General features: G+C 37.8%; 1 protein-coding gene and 1 long non-coding RNA gene across 2 annotated transcripts in view; one reads left to right on the top strand and one right to left on the bottom strand.

The window, feature by feature from the left end:
* The window catches only part of LOC122323349, a 59,343-nt gene that overhangs the window by 20,787 nt on the left and 15,874 nt on the right, over nt 1-22,682 (bottom strand). The gene's annotated exons all lie outside the window — the stretch shown is intronic.
* Nucleotides 2,740-21,106, top strand: oprd1a (opioid receptor, delta 1a). The gene is made up of 3 exons (XM_043217092.1): nt 2,740-3,349; nt 15,434-15,789; nt 15,939-21,106. The coding sequence occupies exons 1-3, from the start codon at nt 3,111-3,113 to the stop codon at nt 16,466-16,468; spliced, it is 1,125 nt and encodes a 374-aa protein (XP_043073027.1). The 5' UTR covers nt 2,740-3,110; the 3' UTR covers nt 16,469-21,106.

Genomic DNA, 22,682 nt, shown 5'->3' with positions numbered 1-22,682 from the left:
TGTAAGCATTTTATTCTACCATTTGATAACGAAAAGTCTGATTGCTTTTAAAATTATCTCATCTCTCCTCACTCAAATGCACAATCTGAAGTGTCATTCAAGTACCGATGCACATATAGCGCATACTGATGTTTCATAGTTATAGACCTTAGGTTAAATCACCACCCGAGGATCCAAACATTAAAACTCAAGCGTCTCTCACAAGAATGTTGCGTAATTGTTCACTTAAATGTTCACTTGTTAAGTCTGTTTTCTCATTCATTTCTGATTTTCATTCATTATTTATTTTTTCCATTTAACTCTCAATAGTCATTTCCGTTGCCACGGCAACTTCAGAAGCTTTTCGGTCCTAAAACAATTTAGTAATTGTTGCACTTAACAAAATAATTTATCATGACCTGTGGAGCAGTGCACGTCCTTTTCATCTGACACTTTGAGGAGAAGACAGAAATACTATCACACTTTAATTCAGCCGTTATTACCCAGAACTCTGCTCTGTAACCGTAGCAACCCAAGGATCCAGAATCGCCTCCACTGGATGGAGTTTGAACGGTTTGAAAAGATCAGTCACATTTGTTTGGGTGCCGCATAATGGTTAGGCTTAAAGTTTATGAATAGCTATTAGATTATAAGGATCTAAGCACGAAGAATCATCCTTTGAAATCTTTGAAAAATTGCATATATTTTACAAGTCGCCAATTCATATAAATTTGTATGGATCATCTACACCTAACCCCGCCCCTAAACATACTCGTCATATGGGGTTTTAGACAAATCGTATAAAAGTATATGAGTGAGGTCGTACGAATTAGCCAAATATTTGCCAGCTGATAAAATACGTACAAATTGGTCCTGAGACTGTGTTGGCATTTCCACTTCCTTCCACTGTAGAAAAATTAAGTCGAAGTATGTCTGACGTCACCTGAAGATGCCCGACACAATGTCAGCACAGTAATCCATATGGAGAATGAGTCTGTGCAATAGCAATTCATTTGAATCATTAGTTTACTCACTTTGAGCTAGAGTCTGCGAAATAGTGATTCATTTGAAGCATTAGTGTACTCAAATTGAGACTCATTTGGAACCCGAGTAATTGGAGCCTGAGTCTGCACAGAAGTGATTCACTCGGAGCCCGAATCTGTACAACAGTGATTCATTTGAAGCCCAAGTCTGCATAGTAGTGATTCTAGTAATTGGAGTCTCCACAGAAGTGCTTCATCTGGAACCTGAGTCTGCGGAGTAGTGTGCATCAAGTGTGCATTAATGAACATGACCTGGAGCCGAGAGACTGAAGTCCAAGCCAAGCTTCTGCAGATCCAACTGCTAGCTCATAGTCATGACACCACGCCCTGCATTATTTGAATAAAATATTTTCAAATGAGCTAACTGAGCTTATTTCTAATTTGTTACAGGTCTCACAAAAGTTGGCACGGGGGAAACAAAGGGCTGAAAAAGCAAGAAGATTCAGCTGGGAGAACACCTAGCAACTAATTAAGTTCATTGACGTCAGGTCTGTAACATGACTAGCTGTAATAGAAAGAGGCTCTCAGAAGTAAAGACGGGCAGAGGCTCTCCAATCTGTGAAAGAGTGCGTGAGAAGATTGTTGAATAGATTAAAAACAATGTCCCTCAACGTCAAATGGCAAAGGCTTTGCTAATCTCATCATCTCCAGTGAATAACATCAACAAAAGATTCAGAGAAAGTAGATAAATCTCTGTATAAGGAACAAGGCCGAAGACTTTTGATGGATTCCAGTGGTCTTGGGGTCCTCAGATGACACTGTGTCACTCATGGATGGATTATACCGTGCAACAATACTACAACGTGGACTCTCAGGCCACAGAAGTAACCGCCGAACATTATGTGGAAATGTTAGTCTAATCTCCCAGATTGGCTGAACTAATCACCGTCATGGCTGAAATGACAATGATGTTGTTACTGCTCATTCAAGCCAATAATGATAAAGGATATGACATTTATCTTCCAACTCTGCAATGATTAAGATGTTGTTAACAGAGAAATCGAATTCAAGACTCAAACCTTGAACACAGTCTTGAATTAAAGGCAAAAATCAAGGATGACAACATTGCTTCACAGTGAATACTGGGGTGCTGATAGATTTTGTTCTTTGTGTCCTGTTTCTACTGGTTTGCATTAGTTCTTAAGCCAATCAAGGAGGTCTTCATTCATTTGCTGCCATTTAACTTTAAGAATTTTATACACATTGGCAATATAAGTGTAAGGAAGTTATTTTATTTAAATATTTTTAAAATGCATTAAGAGACCATAATAGCATAACAGCACTTGGCGACTATTTCATCAAACTGGCACCTATACAGTAAACACTCACCCCAACAACCAACTAGCAATGCGATAGCAACCGTCCAGAACATCCTAGCAACCACACAACACCACACTCAGAAAACCTCTGCAATGCATTTGCTGTAATAATTATAGGATTTTACCGATGGCCCTCGTATAGACTTTAAAACCGGTAAATGTTGACCTTCTGATTACTTTTTTTTGTCCCTATAAAGAAACAATAAAACAAATATATGAAATACTGTTCAAACTAAAATGAGAGAATTGCAAAGTCAACACTGATCAATAAAAAGCATATAATAGCATGAGCTACTTTGCAATGCTCTATGTTTTAAATGATCGCAGGCGCAGGTGAAATAAAGAGACACAAATGGAGCCTCACATCACTGAATCTATACGCCAGACGTGTTTTTAGCCTTTAGTTCTCTGCTTTTTTTCTGTGGCTGCTGCTGTCAAATATCTGTCCTCGCTGTCATAAATCCCATGGGGAGTTTCATTATATGTCGGGAATCCGAATAAAGCAGGTTGACGTAGCGAAGCTCTCCCTCACATAAGAAAGCGCAAGGTTGAGGCTCGGATCAGATCCCTTCAGAGAGCGGAGCGCTTCTCACACCTGTAGACAGAGACAAACTTTCGTTTTCCGTCTCTCACCCCGGCTGGACTCGAGCTCGTAACCCGCTTACGAGCCCTGCTCAAACCGAGCTCGTATTACAGCTACTTCTACATTTTTTTTCTCTCTCTCGCGTTCGAACCGTGAGGCGCAACTTTGGGCAGCGACGCTGAAGCGATGGAGCCGTCCGTCATCCCCGGCGCGGACATGTCCGACCTCTACTCCATGAACACGTTTAATGTCACTTTCCCCGACGAGGTGATGGGCTTCGTTCCCGACGGGAGGAACTACACCGAGCCTAACCCGGTAAAGAGCCCCGCGGGAATCATCATCGCCATTTCTATCACTGCTCTGTACTCCGTTATCTGCGTGGTGGGACTCTTAGGAAACATCCTAGTGATGTATGGAGTGGTCAGGTAAGAGAGACAAAACAAACACACTCGAAATCTATCTATCTATCTATCTATCTATCTGTGTCTATAGTTATAGTTTCAACTGAACCATTTTTACAGTTATTGCCTTGAAACAACAGCAACATATATACAGCACATACTGACCTTTTACGACATTTTAGTGACGCATGTTGCCACACTATATGGGGTAAGTTGTCACAATGTAAAACTGCCATTAAGTAGCCTATAATAAGATTTAAATCAAAATGAAAACATCCAACATAATTATTGAATGCCAGTAAATGAATGATGAAGCAGACAGATATATTTGTAACAGAATGTAAAAAAAATATATATATATATATATATATATATATATATATATATATATATATATATATATATATATATATATATATATATACTGTAAAAAAATACAACATAAGAATTACAAAAGAGTCAATACTCAGCCTTTCTGTTAAAGTTAATTGACTGAATAAAAGCTGTTATAACAATAGGATGAAATATAATATTAGTAAAAAAAAAAAAGGAAAAAAAGGAAAGTCCACTGCAATAGAAAAACAAGCATTTGTGCAACGTGTCTCTAAACTGTGAACATTATAGTTGCGGCAACTCCTACCTCACTTTATGTGTTGGTTTGTTGTATTTAATTAACGTGTGAGTCAGATTTCCAGCTTAAAGGAGCAAATGGACATTGTGAGGAAAAAAAAAAATAAAAAAGAATTACTGGAGCTCATTTTTCAGCATTTGCAAACCCACAGCATTATGGTCATGCGTTTCTGTACTTCTGTAATTATTCTCATGCCTTAAACCCCAGGGTTCAGCAATCTTAGATGATTGCCAAAGGGGTTTTATGTGCTTATTTATTTATTTTTTACTATTCATATTGCAGCGAGTGCGGTGGAAACAACGCAGAGATACATTATCGGGTATTGATTGCTGGTGCCGTCCATGGTTGTAATAGATGTGCATCTCCCCCCGTGTTAATTGGGCTGCTGACGAGTGGCTCGTTTATCAGGTGTCAAGTCCTGAGAGAAGAGAAGCTCACCGATGCGCTCCTGCCGATACCATCAGCAAGGAAAGCTAGGACAGGAAATGACCTCATTTTGAGACCATTTGACGGAAATAGCATTATGGGCACAACCATAGCTATCTCAAGAGGCGGCTCAACTCATTTTCGTGCACTCTGGTCCATTTCATTCAGAGTGCGGCATTCAGACGTGATAAATATCTCTCTTTGAGGAAATGCGCGCTTTTGTTGAGTTGAGGCGAACAGGAGGTGCTAAGAAAATAACATTTCTAACCTTATCCTTTTAAACGAAGGATCTGTAAAACTCCACCGTGGGCTCCGACTCACCGCCTTAATAGCCTTTCGTTCTTTTCAAAAAGCTTTTTTGCAAAGCGGAATATCTTTTTAATTTATCAGTCCGTAGTTGACAGCCACAGCGAGAGCCTTCAAGTCGCTGGGATGTCTGGAAAATGACATTGCGTAAAAAAGGAGCCGCAGCAGCTGTGGGTTGTCACAATGAGAGTAATTGTTCTATTCTCCTGGTACTGAGGTGCCGCTACAAAGACAGCTTTAATCAACATACTAATTGAGCACTAATTCTTCTCTGCCTCAGAGAAGCGCAGAGCTCAGCTTTAACACGAGGTGCTTTCGCTTTGAATAATTAGAAAATTGTAAGTTACATACCGATGAAGATAAGATGAGCATAAGCAACAGTTATTATGGTTTGTAGCTTTTTTTCAAGATGTTCAGTACTGAAACAACATTTTCAAAATGTTTGCATTACCAACATGAATCTCGGCCAAATGGTTCACCTCACCTTTAAAGCTCAAACCAACAAAACACTTCGTATTGCTCTCCAAATAGGCTCGTTTCGTCATAACACTGGGAAGAATTTTTTTTTAATTTAGCATTATTATTATTTTTCTATAATTGCATTGCAATTCTGTACATTTCTCTTTCCGTCATCTCAATTCAAACTTCAATTCGACGTCCTTTGTGGCGTCGTTACAAATTCAGTTTATATTGTACTCAGCCCTGCTTCAAAATATCCTCAAGGTCGTAAAGCTCTTCTCTAACGCAAGCAGTGCCTCGCTGGAGATGAGAAGAAATATACGGCCATTTAGCAGCAGTGGTCACCAGCGACATTGGAGCGGACCAAATGTGCTGAAATTGCCGCAGTAAAAATTCAATCTTCTTAGCATTACTTTATGAGCGAGCCTGAGCGCAGGAAATGACTGATCGGGCAAGAAGCGAGAAGGAAACAAAATGAGGTTATTTTGGAATGAAGGCGAAGGAAAATACGTTGTGGCACGACCGGGGTTTTACATCAGAAGATGATGATGATGGCGGATCGCACAATTGAGTTGAAGCTCAAGGCGCTTGTCGGTTGCCTGTCTGAGGGTCTTTTCATCAGCCATCACTGAGAGCTCTGCGGATGAGGAGACCTGCGTCTGATTATTAAGGCTGCACTAGAAAGCCTTTAAAACAACAACATCATTATTCCGTCCAGCAAATGAGTCTGTCTGCTACAAGACAAGCACAGCATCACTACACGGTTAGAAGCAGCAGGTGGAACGAGCGGAGAGGAAGGCTTTGTGATGGAAAGAGTTTCGACTGTAATTGCCGTTCATTTTTTGTAAGCCTTCTCTCGGTGTTCTACTGTATATTGGTGGCCATTAAGTATAGACAAACCCACAGGCAGATGTACTACATCTACGTCCAAAAAATATATTAATGCCGTGGAATATTGCTGGAAACCTAATAACGCTTGGCCTTTTTTAAAAAGGAATATATAATCTCTCTCCTGTTGTTCCAAACCCAAGCCAGACTCATTGGAAAAATATGCCTCTGGCAACTTTTCTGCAAATGATATTATGTTCCTTATTTCACGTTTCGGGGTACCGCCGGAGTGGAAAGTCCAGCGCGTGGCATACAAACCGTGGTTAGCTCCATCCACAGATGCGCGGGTATGTGAACGCGGCAGCGGTTGTTTAGAAATGAAATGTCTGCTAAAAGGTTAACGCTCTATTGTGTTTGAAAATAACATACCGCCCACACAAAACCTGACTCTAAACCCAGACAGTGTTAAGAAAAGCAAATATGAGATAAAAACACATTTGCAGAAGCAACAGTGACATTTTAGCTTTGAGTTTGTTTTTTTTTACCGTGACTCATGTTTCACAGGACTCCCAGACAAATGCTTTGTGCCGCAGATGTTGTGCTCTACCGGGTGAGTGAATGAGCAAGTTTACTAGGGATGCACCACATTATCGGACCTATATCGGAATCGGCCGATAATGGTTTTAAATGTGAATTTTTGCATCGGGCCGATATGAAAAATGATATCAGGGCTTAATGTTACCCGGCACAGTGCGGGAAAAAACTATGCTACATTTTAAAAAACATTATTATATCATTTTCGAGTTTGAGAGGAGCACAGCTTTCGCTCACAACCAAACTTTCATTTGATGCCCAATCAGATTGTTTTTCACTCATAAACAGGATAATTTGTTGGCACCCCTGTAGGTGTTTGTTATAATATATAATGTTCATATTACATTTTAACAGTGTTGGGGGTTTTAATATTTTATTTGAGCAAATTATTATTGCCTCATCACTGGTCATACAAAAGCCTTTTTTCACGGCTTCAGTAGATTACTTAACCATTACTTACAACCCTCAAAATACAACAACACTGTTTAACTCTTTTATAATTAAAAGACAAATATTTGATCAAAAATAGTATTAGAACTTGTCCTATTCAAACAAGCATCTGTATTTTGTCTCAACTCATCTTGACACCTCTAGTGTCGATAAGCATTAAGCATAATTCATTCATTTTTCTAAGTGTATGGTATAGCTTTTATTCTTTAGGTTAACTATATATTTATAAAAAATGAATAAATCAGTTTGCATAAGGAAAAAAAAAATATTTTGCTATAGTTGATGTTACAAATAAAACAGTGTGTATGTTAATGTGTGTGTGCGTGTGTTTTTGAAGTAGAGAGAGTAGATAGAATACATGATAAAACTTAGATTTGGGGCAAAACATGGAAATAAGCTGTCATTTTTATTATACTGATTATTATATTTTTGTTTGGCCAGTGTGATTGTGAGTTTTGGTTATTTGTCTTAGAACATTTGTCAGCCAATCAGATTCCAGCATTCAACGACCCCTTGGTATAAGTTTATATAATTATGAGCTCTAAAAGATTTCTAAATGAACTCTTTTGCTTTAGACCATTTAGAAATGTTAAAAGTGCTGTGAGGAACATACAAGGGTTTTTTATAGTTATTTTCAAATCTTCAGAGTATGTTATAAAATAACATTATTACTGTTCATTTAATTCTAAAAAAATAGTTCTTAATCAAAATGAAAAAAAATATATATATATATATATATAAATATCGGTTATCGCCAAAAAATTCTAAATTGCAAAAATTCAATGTCATACATCCCTGAAGTTTACTATTTAGAAAAGCCATGTATGAAGCTGTGAAAATGTATTAGTTCATTCGCTGAAGAAAAAAATGTTTCAAGGTCATATAATTATTAATTATATAATATTATTCATTCATTAGTTTAAAAAAATAATAAATGTTATTGGTATCGAGTGTTAATTTCAACTGCAAACTTAATCTTAATTACAGGTATGGTTTTTGTATATTTTCAATGTTGTCCAAACCTGTATTTGTAGAATCCTCTTTACTGTAATCTCACACTCCGCTGGAGAGCACAAAGTCACTTCAGAACAGAAGAAGATGTTCAGTGGCCTTCATTCAGTTAAGACACAATGTGGCTTCAGAATACCTTAAATACAGTGCATGAATGATTTTTATTATTTTAACGTTCCTTTATGCTCGTTTTTGTTTTGATTTAATAGTAGCTTGTCAGCATTGACAATTTTTTCTCTCTAATTTTGTTTATATGCAGCTCAGAAATGCATAATGTCTTCATTATATATAGTTGTGCGTGTGTGTTTCGGCCTGACTCACGGCAGCATCTCTCAGCACGCTTCCATCTTAGCACAGTTTGTGTCTCTGTGTGTGTGTGTGTGTGTGTGTGTGTGTGTGTGTGTGAGTTGCAGATCAGCCAACCGGGCAGACGGTCCAAACTCAGCATCCTGCTCATGACGTCAAAATCATCCACAATAACCGCGTGATATTGTTGCTCACTTCATTCGAGAAATCGAATCAACGTGAATGCAGCGTATGCTACGTAATACACAGTCCATAGTGTGATTAAACCAATCGTTGGTGGACTATGAACCATCATAATCATGCTTCAGTGATTTCTGAGCGGATTAGATTGATCAGCATATGACGATGTGTCATTAACCATGAACTGTTTTTATGTGAGTCATAATGAGCATAATGAAAGGGGTGTATGAGTTTAACGGCGTATGTGAAAAAACAAAAGCATGCAAATGCTGTAAGTGTCTACTTAAACGTTTAAAAAAACCCTCCCAAAACATACTCGCAATTACACATGTCAGGTTGTCAGTAAAATGATTAGATTTTGAAGAACACTTTGAGAAGAAAACACTATTGGGAATTTAATTTAGCAATTTAACGATCCTATTAATTGTTTAACTGGTTGAATAATTTCCTGGAATTTTAATCGGCGTGACTTATCGAGGAAACGCTTTAATACGCAGATGGGTTGTTCTTTTAGAGAAAACATGACGTACCGCTGCTTAAAATGGATGTATAAACATTTCAGTTGCACGGTGTTCAGATTCGAGCACAGTAAATGGCCATGAGCCAGGGCTCCTGTTTTTCAGAGCCAGTAGACATATACTGTATTACTGTAGACATACCAGAATTAATTGGATTCGTTTCGTAGGCAGAAAATAAATTAGTTGGAACAGATGAACACAAAAAAAGAACAAATATTAAAAAAAGCGTACTGAATCAGCGTGAGCTTGACATTGAGCTAATTGTGAGGGTTCTGCTTATGTGCTGGAAACCAGAATTCTTTTAAAACTTTGTTTCCACATTTTATGCAAACGCCTTGTACACGCTCTCCAGTCAAACGCGTGTCCCATGAGTATCTGAAATTTGTTTCATCTATGGGGATATTCAAATTTGCTGAATCCCATTGGTGCCAACGATCACGGCAGTACCATACAGCTGTTGTTTACATCGTGATTTTGTCACGTTCGAGCACCGTTGACTAGCTGTTGTAACAGGTTCTTATCGAACTCTATTGGTAACGACAAACTGCTCAACTCGGCTTTCTTCATTTGGCTTTTCACATCCCATAAATGAAACATTGCTGTTGTGAGTAATGTTCTGCACCCTTGAATAATAATTCTGGCTAAGACTTCGCTTGTCCCTTGTGTTCTGTGAATGTAGTAAACACGAAGAGCTTTCTTTATATTAGTATGTAAATATTTTTAAGCACATGACCCAACCAGATCTAACGGTGGTTAGTACAAAATCATACAGTTTTTGCCAATTAGTTGCCAATTCCTAAATCTAGTATTTTAGACACCCTACCCTTAAAGAGAACAACTTCTCAACAATATTAAAACCATAACGGGCAGATAGAGGTCTATAAAGGTTATAATAATTTACTCACAAAAATCATTAGTTCAGTTGAGTGATATTTTGCATTTGAGGCTGAGGAAGAAGGTGAAACCGATTTTGTTAATCATACCCTCTAACTTCCCATGATTCCCTCAATTAATGTGTCATCTAAATAAGATGGACGCTTCTGGGGACTGCGATTTCTAAACGCTTAAGGGTAAATGATCATTTGAGAGTGACGGTGGATGGTGATGATTAATAGTTTGTGAAGATTCAATTGGTTTCACACACTTCCTGAAGACTTGGGACACAAACGGATGGTACTTTTGACTTTTTGGAGCTGCTCTGACATCTCATGGTGAACACAATGAATCTACGCTCTGATTTAGCGACCGCAGAAGTTTAGCCTTGGGTAAAAGTGTGCGTTTGTACCAAACCAAAGTGACATTTCTTACAAAAGTGTTATTTTGCGGAGTGTGTCGCTCATCTGCGTCGCACGATTCGTGCCCTTGGGTGAAACACCTGGGGAAGAATCATGTGTGATTTATCCCTGTCAGGCATGCTTACTTGACATCACAAAGACTTTAAACAAGTTAAGATGAATGTAGTTGCATAGAAAAATGTTCTTTTTTGAACAAAGTAAAACAGCGTGTAAGCAGAGAATGCAGAGAAACTTGTGCTCAAAACAAAAATGTAGTCTTTCAGACCGTGTGAGGAATTTAAAAAGAAGAAAAGAAAAAGTTCTATCCATTAGAAAGGTCATCTGTCTCAAAACAGATGCCACCTTGCTGTGAGGCAGCAGTCCTACCTTAAGTTTCGTTAAGAAATGCATATAACCTTTGCAATCCTTATTGATGTATTATAAGCACAAATGTTTCCAGTGCTGTCAGGTTTAGCCCTGGTTTTCTGGGATAATAAGACAGGAGTCTGTGTTTAACTCTATATGCTGACGGATACGTTCACGGGAGGGTCAAGCCGAACAAACTTCACTTTGAGCTAATTCTGAACACTCAGCATGAACGCAAACATCAGGAGGTATTTTCATCCGATGGAGCCAAAATACGAATTGAATTGTTTGGTAAGGGATGCTAATCCAAAAACTTGGAAGCCAATTAATCCGCATTGTTGTTGACTTTCATGCACAAAACACTTGCGAGGCAGTTTGTTGGAGCTCTCGAGTTTAGGTAAAATATGCAAACAATCATAGAAATCTAGGAAACAGACAGGGAATTCAAAAAGGATGAATCGCGCTTTCTGATCACGTTGTTCATTTGCATGCACTGTTAGCATTTATTTACCACCTGATTGACAAATATGAATTATGCAAATTCAGTAGCAGTTTCCAGACATGCCCAATAAATAAGTGCTGAACACAGTTTGCTCGTATGGTTCTCCATATTGGAAGCTTGCACAGAATGGCAGGTCATGGAAGACGTAGCAAACTGCTCGACATACTTTACTAAACAGCGCTTCTTAAACCAACTGCATGTTTTCTTCAACCTTGAAAGTTTCAAAATCATTCAGACGGTTCACTGACTTATAATAAGGTGTAATAAGGTGACTGGTTTCTGTTTTGGCTAATCCCAAACATCTGTTGTGGAAGTATGTGAATTTTTAAAGGAGCAAAAAATTTACATATATACAGTATTTACAACAGTGGCATATTAATGACAATGACTTCCACCCACTTCCCTGCTCAAATATGTTGGTTAGGTATGTTTAAAAACTGAGATTAAGATGGCTTATACTGGTTCTTTGTTGGTTTAAGATGGTTTGTACTGGTCCTTTGCTGGTTTATGCTGGTCTTTTGGTGGTTTATGCTGGTCCTTTTCAGGTTAAAATGGTTTATACTGGTCCTTTTCTGGTTTAAGATGGTTATACTGGTCCTTTCCTGTTTATGCTGGTCCTTGTTAACAGCAGGGGGTCAAAAGTTGCAAAAATAGTGAATAAAAGTGGGATCAAATTAGCCAAATTTTGGTCAAATTAAGGTTCACTGACCATTATCAGAAATATAAATGTACGAAGCATAGCTCCCATGAAGTCCCTTTCGGCCCAAGCAGATTTCCACATGGCAAATCAAATTAGTAGTTGCATAGTTACTTCAACCTTTATTTTTATATAGTGCTTTTAATGATACAGATTGTGTCAAAGCACTGAAGAGTATCAAATAGGAGAATAGAGTATCAGTAATGCATAATGACAAGATTGAACAGTATTTTTTTTTAGCTAAAACACATTTCATTATTGAATGTAGAGACGTCAATTGACTATTAAAGACTATTAAAATAAATTGTTGCCAAAACTTTGCAGTGTTCACGTTGAAACAATTAGATTTTGTCTATGAAAACAACATTAATGTGAGTGCACATCACGCAAAGTTCTGCAGTTTTTCTGTGAATCCACCCAACTCGTGTCCTCAGACCACAGGTCATCCAAATCTCTTCAACCCACGGGTGTTTAGAGAAAGTGCTCAACTGAACATCAGCTGAATGTTTGAGACGTCTAGAGATGAATGCTTTGTTGACAGTGGCTTAACACACTTGACTGCTGGGGTGGTATAGGGTAAGGACGATTTCAGCGATGGTTAGTGATTGAAAGTGACGGGAAACACAATAGAGCACATTTTGTTCAGCTTTAACTTTGAAAAGATAAAGGTGTATGTTTAAGAAAATATTGCGGCGTACCTTGCAGTAATTGAATAATAAGAATGAAAAAGAGACTATTTATGCAAGATAATATCTTATGTGATGTTTCAAGTATAAAACAGTCTTAATGAATGTGGATAAGAATGGAACGATATTTGAAAAATTAGAAGAATAAAGAATATGCATAATTTAGTCATAATTATACTGTATTATTAACCCCCTTATAATTAACTTGCAAAACCAGCAGGCTTAATTTAACCTGTTTTGACTTTATTGCAGATTTAATTACTTGCTTGCAAGTATACCTAGCTATCTCCTCAATTTAATCATTATCATCTTCTATATGTTTGACATCTTTCATGCTTAAGCTTCACTAAGCTGATTGTGGCAAGTTCCATTTATATCCATACCTCTAAAGGGCTGTCTGCATTTTTGTCATATTTCTACACGCATTAGGAATAAAAACATACAGTATATAGTTCAACAAATCAACATCCAATGAAGTCATATTTTTCTTTTTCAGCCAAAGCCAGCTCATGCCCTTTTCTCATGCTCTTCTCATTCCAGACACTTTCAATCCTGGAAACTCTTTAAATCTCACTGAGCAATGAGCAGGCTTGTGATGATAGCTACAGATGAAGATAAAAAAGTGGAGAATGCAAGAGCTTATATTGCACCGCCAATTGTTCTGGACGATTGCTCTGGGAATAGCCATGAGATGAGATGGTTTTTCTCTAGAGCTCTCTCTGCGGACTAAATGTGATTCATAGACATTTACATAACTGCCAATTACCTGCGAAAAATGGAGATCAAATTGTCTGCCTTGGGGATGACTAAAATTTATTTTAAATGAGTTTTTCCCTTTTTTTTCCTGAATCACATTTCAAAGTATTCTTTTGTTGTTGGGCAAAAGGAAGAATTTAATTCGATGTCGATAGCATACTTGTGTTGCCTGTCCAATTAACGCAAAAAATAAACCTGCAAATGCGTTCTCAAATACTATGTGCGATTAAAAGACTTTCCTGGGGGATCTTAATCTCCAACGGTTTTGAGGTTGAGCTTCGTGTCAACCTGACATGCAGCTGGGAGTAATAAATGGAGTTGTAATAAATGTAGTCCGTTAAGATGCTTCTCTCCTTTGGGAAATCACATCTCTCCAGCTTTTCACAAAAACACCTCCACCCACAACCTGTGGTCTGTAGCACAATTCAGCGTATGATCAGCAAGATATGAGATCTGCACTTGCATAACTATTATATAATACCAGCTGTGTTCATGTTAATAACCGTAGTTGTTACATTATGCCTCACTGACTGGCACCAGGCCTGGATTTTAGACGTTTTAGCACAAGATGAAACATTTCCTTGCTGTGTTTTGCGTCATATATATATATTGTATTTTACAAATTGCATTTCAAAAACAATATACATTTTTGGTGCTTTCTTTTCCATTGCATGGTTTTGCTTATTTTGTTGATTCATTCCATCTAATACACACACAATGCGGAAACGGTGATAGAGCGCTTTGAAAGCTTTGACATTAGTCCAAAAAGCACGTACAATTAATATTTACTGTTATGCTCTTAGCAAAGCGTTCTAATTGATCTGATTTATTAAGGCTAAATTATTGTGCTACCTTTTTGGAACAAAAACAGTTTTTATTTGCTGCATAACATTAAGTGTTTCTTCCACGATGGCTCGCGGTAAACTCATTTTGCACTTTACAAGCACATGATGAACGTAAGATGACAGCAAAATGGTTGATAATGAAAAGATGGGGGAGGGGAAGGGGATGGGGTGTCTTAATATCCATAACTATGTTTGAATAAATGTTAATAAAATGCTTTTTGGGCACATTTACATAAATTTACCCTTTTAGCAGATCATTTTGCTTGTTTAAAATGAATGTTAAGATTGGAGAAATGCATTACATTCTAAAATGCCACTTTATAATAACTAATGATGACTAGGGCTGTGCTTTAGTATTTACAGTTAAAGAGTATTATATTAAATAAATTGTGGGAGAAGTCTATGGGAAAGTATGCATGTTTACCTGGGTCTAATAAAGCTTTCATTCTTTGCCATGTTAACAGAGGTAAGCAAAATCTTTGTACTAGTACTTTCAACGGTGATTTAAAAGGTACTTTCAAATGTGATTGAACAGGATTGGCATTAGCACTGAAAACACAGATTTTCCCAGTGAAGTGAAGCAAACGTTCTCTGTTCAGATCTCAGTGTTTCATTAATGAATGAATCAGTGATGTTAAAGCAATAGTTCAACCAAAAATGAAAATTATGGCATATTTTTCTCACCCCCAAACACGTGATAACCCCCAAAGGCACATAGGTTAGTTTTATGATGGATATATCCGATTTAAGAAGCTATAAAAACCAATATCTACCACAATTACCAAGCTTGGAAGAGCCAAGATAATTTTTTTCAAAACTCAAACTGTTCATCTGAAAGAAGAAAGTCATATATACCTTGGAGGTGAGTAACATATGCCGTCATGTGAACTGTTCCTTTAAGTGAATTTGTTGAATGGTCTGCTGATTTATAATTATCCAGACTTAACTAGACTTGTTTTTGTGGTGAAAACTAGCACTACCACATTTTGCTGCTCTTTGTTCTCGGCAGGCCTATCTATGCCCATATGCAGGCAGAGATTGTAACAGAGCACATGGTGATTTAAGACAGATCATAGACAAAAGGAAAACATGCAACTTCACACAGAATGGTTTAGCTCAGCTGGTCTCTAAACCAAGGACTTGCTGTGAGGCAACATTTCAACCCACGGAGCCACTGTGTCACACCAGTTTTATAAACTACAAAGTATAATACCACATTAGTCAACCCATACGTGTGTCCTAACAAACTGTTCTATTGTTTCTGTGTTTGCAGATACACAAAGCTGAAAACTGCCACCAATATCTACATCTTCAATTTGGCCCTTGCAGATGCTCTGGCTACTTCTACGCTTCCATTCCAGAGTGCCAAGTATCTAATGAACACCTGGCCTTTTGGTGAGATTCTGTGTAAAATCATCATAGCTATTGACTACTACAACATGTTTACCAGTATCTTCACCCTCACTATGATGAGTGTGGACCGTTACATTGCCGTGTGCCACCCTGTGAGAGCGCTGGAATTTCGTACCCCCATCAAGGCGAAAATAATCAATGTGTGCATCTGGATTCTCTCCTCTGCTGTTGGAGTGCCAATCATGATAATGGCCGTCACCAGAGGGACAAACCAAGGTGAGTATGTATTTAGTAGCAGGATTTTTAGAAAGCAAGTTGTTATTGTTAGAAGATATGTCTTGATAAAAGAAAGCTATCAAAAGTTAACCTTCTTTCAAATCTAATTACAATTCTGACTATAACTTTTTCAATTCATTCCGTAACAGGTGCCACTGTCTGCATGCTGAAGTTCCCTGATCCAGACTGGTACTGGGACACAGTAACAAAGATTTGTGTGTTTATCTTTGCATTTGTGGTACCGGTGCTAGTCATCACAATCTGCTATGGTCTGATGATCCTACGTTTGAGAAGTGTCCGTCTTCTCTCTGGCTCAAAGGAGAAGGACAGAAACATGCGTAGAATCACTCGAATGGTCTTGGTAGTGGTAGCCGCCTTCATTATCTGCTGGACACCTATCCATATCTTCATCATTGTCAAAACACTTGTAGACGTGAACCAAAAGAACCCCTTTGTGATTGCCAGCTGGCACCTGTGTATCGCACTCGGCTATACCAACAGCAGTCTCAATCCTGTCCTCTATGCTTTCTTGGATGAGAATTTCAAGAGATGCTTTAGAGACTTTTGCCCACCCTTTCGAACCAGAGCTGATCAGAATAGGCTTAACCGAGCAAGGAATGCCACAAGGGAGCCAGTGTCAGTCTGTGCACCTTCAGAGACAGGAAAAAAGCCAGTATGACTAGGCCTGGAGAGGATCCCACGGGGGTCCCAGTCCAGAAGAGTTCAACAGGACCTGCAATCTGAGGTGACTCAAATCTCCACTACTGAATTTTAGAAAAAAGAGCGGAAGAGCCACTTCTTAAATCTTGGAAAGCATACAGCTCCACCGTACTCAATACTGTCTCAGGTTTTGCTTATTCAGAAGATAACCAGAGAGACAGAGTTAAACAGCTCCTCATCATTCATTACTTTGTAATGTGGATTGACCCTGGTTTTCCTTCAGAAGAAACGCTAACACAACAATTAGCCTCTTCCGAAAACAGTATTAAAAACAGGGTTAATGACCAGACTTTCGATGTCCGGTGGATTTTCAGGGTCTGAAAATCCTGTCTGGTTTTGAGGACATAACCCAAAAATCTAAATGAAGAAGCATTCATAGAAAGTCTGCAAACAATGGATGATTCAATTCCATGTGAGTGAAAATAGCTGCTGTTACAATCAAAAGCAAGATAGGCTACAAAAGCAAATAGTGAAGATGGGTTCCATTTGGAGGAAACTGGCTCAAAATTGAAAAGTATTTTCAGCAGTTGTTTATATATTTCATTTCTTCTATCTCTCAGATATTGGACTGGTAGAGGACAAGCATTGGGGAAATAGAAAAAACATGGGAAACAGATGTAAAAACTCTTCTCAAATGTCGCAAACACTGATGGATACTCCAGGGGAATTATGGGAAAATATGTCTTGCTCCAGAACTTGCTGTGAGGTTGGACAAAAGTGAAGAAAGGTGGTATGTTATGACATACAGATCAGAGAGTAAACGGTTTGAACCTGAGCCTAATGGAAAAATAAATGATGGACTAATAAATATTGATGGATTATTAGCCATTATTGCTGAAGACCAGCTGACGACACCAAACTCTGCATTTACTGTGGCTTCCTCTCCAAATGACTCCATTACTACAGCCCCTGAACAAACTTTTTCTAATGTTGCCATTTTTTGTTCAATTACAGTGAAGAGGTGTACAGACAGATGTCTGAAATCCACCATTTCAGAACATTCCCAATAAGTTTACTTAAAGAGTGAAGAAAACCCCACTGAAGAAACACTAAATTACTATTGAGTGTTGGAACAATGGCACATTAAATGTGACATCGAATTGCATTTAATTGGCTTGAAATACGTGAAATATTGAATGTGTCCTGAAGCAAGGACAAAATTCACAAGAAGCTCTTCTCTGAAGTTCATGATATATAACTAGTTAACTGAGGGTCGGGAGCAAGGCCATGCCACGCCTCTATCAATCTTGTCCTAATCGTCTGGCCAAAATATACAAATGAGGTGATACCCCCACCCTGAGTCTCTCTGGGCCATCGATTCCAGACGCCCTAATCAACTTGTCCATCATTCTATCCCCCATACCTCATCATCCTCTTCTAACTCATCCCTAACATTCAGACCAATAAACTATTATTTATGTATTCAGTTGTGGCGTGGTCCTTGCTCGTGAAGTATATAAAGAGAGAGAGCTAAATATTTTATATGCTGATTTTATGTGTATTAGTTGAATGTAACATTGCAGTTCTTCAATCGTACAATAATTTCTGAACATGTTGATTTTGATTTGTAATGAATGCAGTTTGATTAGCTTTATATCTGATATTCCAAACAAAAAAGCAAGTGTTTATTTTTTTATATACGCATATATATTACTGTGCTTTTACAGTCAAGTGTAGCAAAAACGGAATGTCTGTATGTTTTATTTTTTCATTGTGTTTGGCAGCTTCATTTTCTTTCATTCCATTTAAAATCTCAAGAAAAAATTTTTTAGTTTAAAGGTGTCATAGAATTGAAAAATGTCTCTTGGTTACATACGTAACCTAGAGACATTCCCCTTCAGGAACTCAAGCTTCGTTCCCCACAAGATCCCCACGCTACCAGAATTTCAACACTCTGTGTTTATGGGACCAGAGGCTACGAGTTGTGCCCCATCAGTGGCCACACCTACAGCTTCCGCAGCTCTGGGTGGGGGTGAAAGACTTGGCCAAGTCTATACCATGGGATGAAATAGAAAGCACCAGAGGGGACTCTCGAGTGGCAAAGAACCTGAGCCTAGCTCTTGGGTGAAACATCCATTCCCCGGGCCTTGGCCCCAAGACGTCTGCTCCCATATTGAGATAACCAGGGATGTGCACTGTTCTTAATGACAGGAGCTTCCCCTGGGACCACACAAGGATCTGGTGCAGCAGCTTGCACAGACTTCCTTGGTGGTTGATATAAGAGACTACCAATGTGTTGTCTGAGAGGGTGGCAACTCATGACCGGTGAGAGTAGCGCATCTGACGTTAGCGTTACATGATGACATGGAACTCTTGGCAAGAGCCAAGGTTTCCTCCAGGCTGCAGGCCTGGAGGCTCAAGTGGGGCTTTTCTGAAGTTTCTGAATGGGAACTGTATTTACCTTGGCACAGTTGAATAATAACTGTACATGGAAATGACATGCAGGGAGTTCTAGGCCAGTCGACAACCGAACCAAAACCCCTGAATCATTAGAAGTTCTGCAGTTATTGTATAATTACCCAACCACATAACTGTGAGAGAAAGTATTGAAATATATATTTTCCTCCCTTTGTTTCCTCGCTACTGTGTGAGCTACTGAAAGGAGCCCACCGTGAAACAGCCAGTCAGTAGAGCTCAACACTGAGCTGCACTGTAAAACAGCCAATCAGAGCAAAACTCAACATTATTATTCATGACCATTCCACAAAAAGAAACCTAAGCCACATGCCCCCTATACCTTCTATGTAGATATCAGAGAACAATTAAAAATGTCGTATCAATGCATTCTATGGCACCTTTAAAAGGTGGACTGAAGAATCCCCATAAGTGCTTGGTGAATTTTAATTGCAGTACATTTAAGTCAATTAACTGCATTGATTTTGGTCTATCTAAAAACAGCATAGGCCTACTAGATGCCTCATAACTCAAGAGTAAGTGTATTTGATGCCTTGCCTCTGGATATTTTCTAGATGTACTAGCTCACCGAGTCAATTGTTTTATTGTTATGATGCTAACAAATGTACTGAGCTGTAATTTTGTTGATGATAAGTGATTTTAGTGACATTGTATTTGTGTTGCATTTTTAAGAAAGGTATAAAAAGAAACTACAAGATCCCAGGTAAAAAACGTGTACACTTCCATAATGTAAATTTTTTGTACACAAATTTTGTACTTAATATACTGAAATGATTCTTTAGTACTTCTTAAGTGCTAAAGATACTTAAACGTTTACACAAGAAGGATACTAAATACTTAAGTACTTAAGTATTTAGTTACCACTTGTAGCACACTTAAAAGCATCTTTCATACAATAGTACACTCAAGTGTGCTACAAGTCGTAACTAAATACATTTTTGAAAACAAAGGTAGTATGTTAAAAGTGCATTTTAGTTCATATTCACGGCGTCTCAAAACAGCACAGTTGAGTACACTTAGATGATCTTAACTTTATCTTAAGAAGTACTAAAGAATCATGTTTAATATATTAAGTACAAAACTAGTGCACAAAAATAGAGCTCTTTAATTACATTATGGAAGTGTACTTGTTTTTTTAACCTGGGACAGTAAGCACCTACAGAAACATAATCTGATTTGTTGATGGGCAAAATATATATGGGTTTGTTTAGGCATCAGTTTGTGGGTCCAAGGTTAACAGACATTAACAGTTTTTGTTCTACAACATATATTTTTCATACATTTGTCATAATTCCTAAAAAAAGGTTCTCAATTCCAATATCCATGCTCTATGAACTGAGCAAAAAATAAAAGCATGCTGGTTAGGTATGTTTTGATGCATGGCTGTTGGTTTAAGCTGGTCATGAGGTAGTTTAAGCTGTTCAAGTGTGAGCAGCTGAGAACCAGCTTAAACCAGCAGCCATTTTTTCAAAACGCATCCAACCAGCATATGCTGTTTTTTAAAATGTATTTATTAATATTATTTTGTTAGTTTTACCTTTATAAAGAATTTAGAGACTGGAATTGAGAGCTGCTTTTATGAAACTGTGTGTGCTAAAGGGACAGCTTAACCAAAAATGAAGAATTCTGTCATCATTTACTCTCCCTCATGTTGCTGAACACGTATTTTAAAGAATGTGTTTAGCAAACATTCTCACAATATTATATAGAAGTCATTTAAAAGCATACTTCAACATATGTTATCATATTCAGCAGAAGAAAGAGACTCATAGAGGTATGCAGGGTCAGTAAATATATATTTATATTTTGGGGTGAACTATCTCTTTAAAAACACAAGTATGCATCAAAATGTAATACAATTTTTTTTTTCTTGGACTACAAACTGAACTGTTCTATACACTCACCATACAACCCATGAGGACTGCATGTTCTGTATTAAAAAAGTTATGAATGGGTACTGTATTTGAAATAATGGTGCATACCTGCCAGTTAGCGGAATATTCAGTCTAATTTCTGGATTAGTTACATCTTTGATGAAAAGCTTCTTTTTTGTGGAGTGATCTGCACAGTCATTTAGACTTTTTGTTATTATTATAATTTATTATTGAGTCTGATTCCTGTTATCTTTGCTGGTTGTTAATACTTGGCACAACTGATATAATAAATATAATAGAATAAAGCATATGCTATTGTATCTTTTGATGAATATATGATAATTGGCATCCAGGCTTTTTGTGTGTGTTGACTACAAAGATGTATGAACCCTCAAGTGATTAAACATTGCTTACTCGCTCCTGTTTTAGTAAGTTGCTATGAATACATCCCTCAATTGCGGGTTTTCCATTTACTTTATTCTAGCCAGGTCTTTAGAAACACATCTTATTTTTTCTTGCACTTTTGGTAGCTTGCATTCATTTGGTTTTGTTTCATGATGACACGTGTGTGACGAATCACAAGATGCTTGCTTAGTGAAGTGCTTCTTTTATAATTGAGAGGGCCACTTTCTTGTATCACTTTCAAATTGCTGCAAGCTTATTAATTAGGCCTTTCCACCATTTGGTGGAGGACAACCTAATAGAAATTAGGTTCTTTTACACAGAGGATTTAGCCGAACGGATTCAAGAAGCACTGGAACGTTTTCTTTTAAGCAACAAGTCTCCTGATAAAACAACCGACGACGTCAACGTCATCCGAACAAACGAGACGTGTTTTAGAAAGAGTAAGCAATGTGCACTCCACAGCGATGTGCGAAAGCTATTTCATCCTGAGAGTAGGCACACATCTATACATATATACATGAGAGTAGGCTTGCCAGGCAGTAGAAACCCCAGTGAAGATAGATGAGCTCAACATGACATCTAATGAAGAGCATTAGCAACACGCAGCTATCTTCATAATCCAGAAAACACGTCTCACTGATCCAAGTGAGGGCAGCTCATTAAAAGAATGTAAATGAGACCGCCTTATGATGAAATATAGATAATGAAATGATCAGATTCTTAAAAGTACGTGAACAAAAGAAAAGAAAAAAGCCTGAGGCTGAATAGGATGAAATGAAGCAGGGACGGCTGGACAAAGACAAAGAAAAGAAAAAGGGAATATATCATATTGGGAGTTGTCATATATATTTATACTTATTCTCCTATGTCCAAAACATATTCACTAAGGCACTGTTCAAATCCTTTCACTAAGCCAATGTTACCCAACTGTAAAGTGCAATGCAACTCATCTCCTCAGAAAGACTACACAAAGTAGCACCAGGTGTCAAGTACTGATGCAACGAGCTCTTTTGTCAAATAGTCTATTGATGCCGCATTGAACTTTATCTCTACCGGCTAATGTCCTGTACAATGGCCCTCACAGAGTTACATCAGGGAAGCTACTTTGAAAATCTATCCTTCGTAGCGCTACAAGCTACTCAGAATATAAAGTGATGTAGTCATTATAACGAAATAAACCCACAGTTCAAGAGTCGTTCCTGCCCTCGCTTTGCGTCGAGGTCCTCATCAGGTTTATTTTGTGATAATGACTGCCTGAATGTATATTATGCCCACTTAGCAAATTAAAACATGAACTGAATAAAGTATTGAGTAGAGTCGAAAGTGTATGAACCATTAAACAGATCAAAGACTAGTAAAAGCAAGCTAAAATGACATATTTGCCAATTTTTTAGTGTTGCTTTTCTCAACACTATTATGTACTATTATTTTCAAAGGCATTCAACTTCATCTGTTTTTGGATATTTCACTTTTGGAAGC

Source organism: Puntigrus tetrazona, chromosome 19 (assembly GCF_018831695.1).
Source record: "Puntigrus tetrazona isolate hp1 chromosome 19, ASM1883169v1, whole genome shotgun sequence".
In the NCBI taxonomy this organism is placed as follows: Eukaryota; Metazoa; Chordata; class Actinopteri; order Cypriniformes; family Cyprinidae; genus Puntigrus; species Puntigrus tetrazona.
Note: the sequence above shows the minus strand (reverse complement) of the source record. Positions and strands in the feature narration are given on the sequence as shown.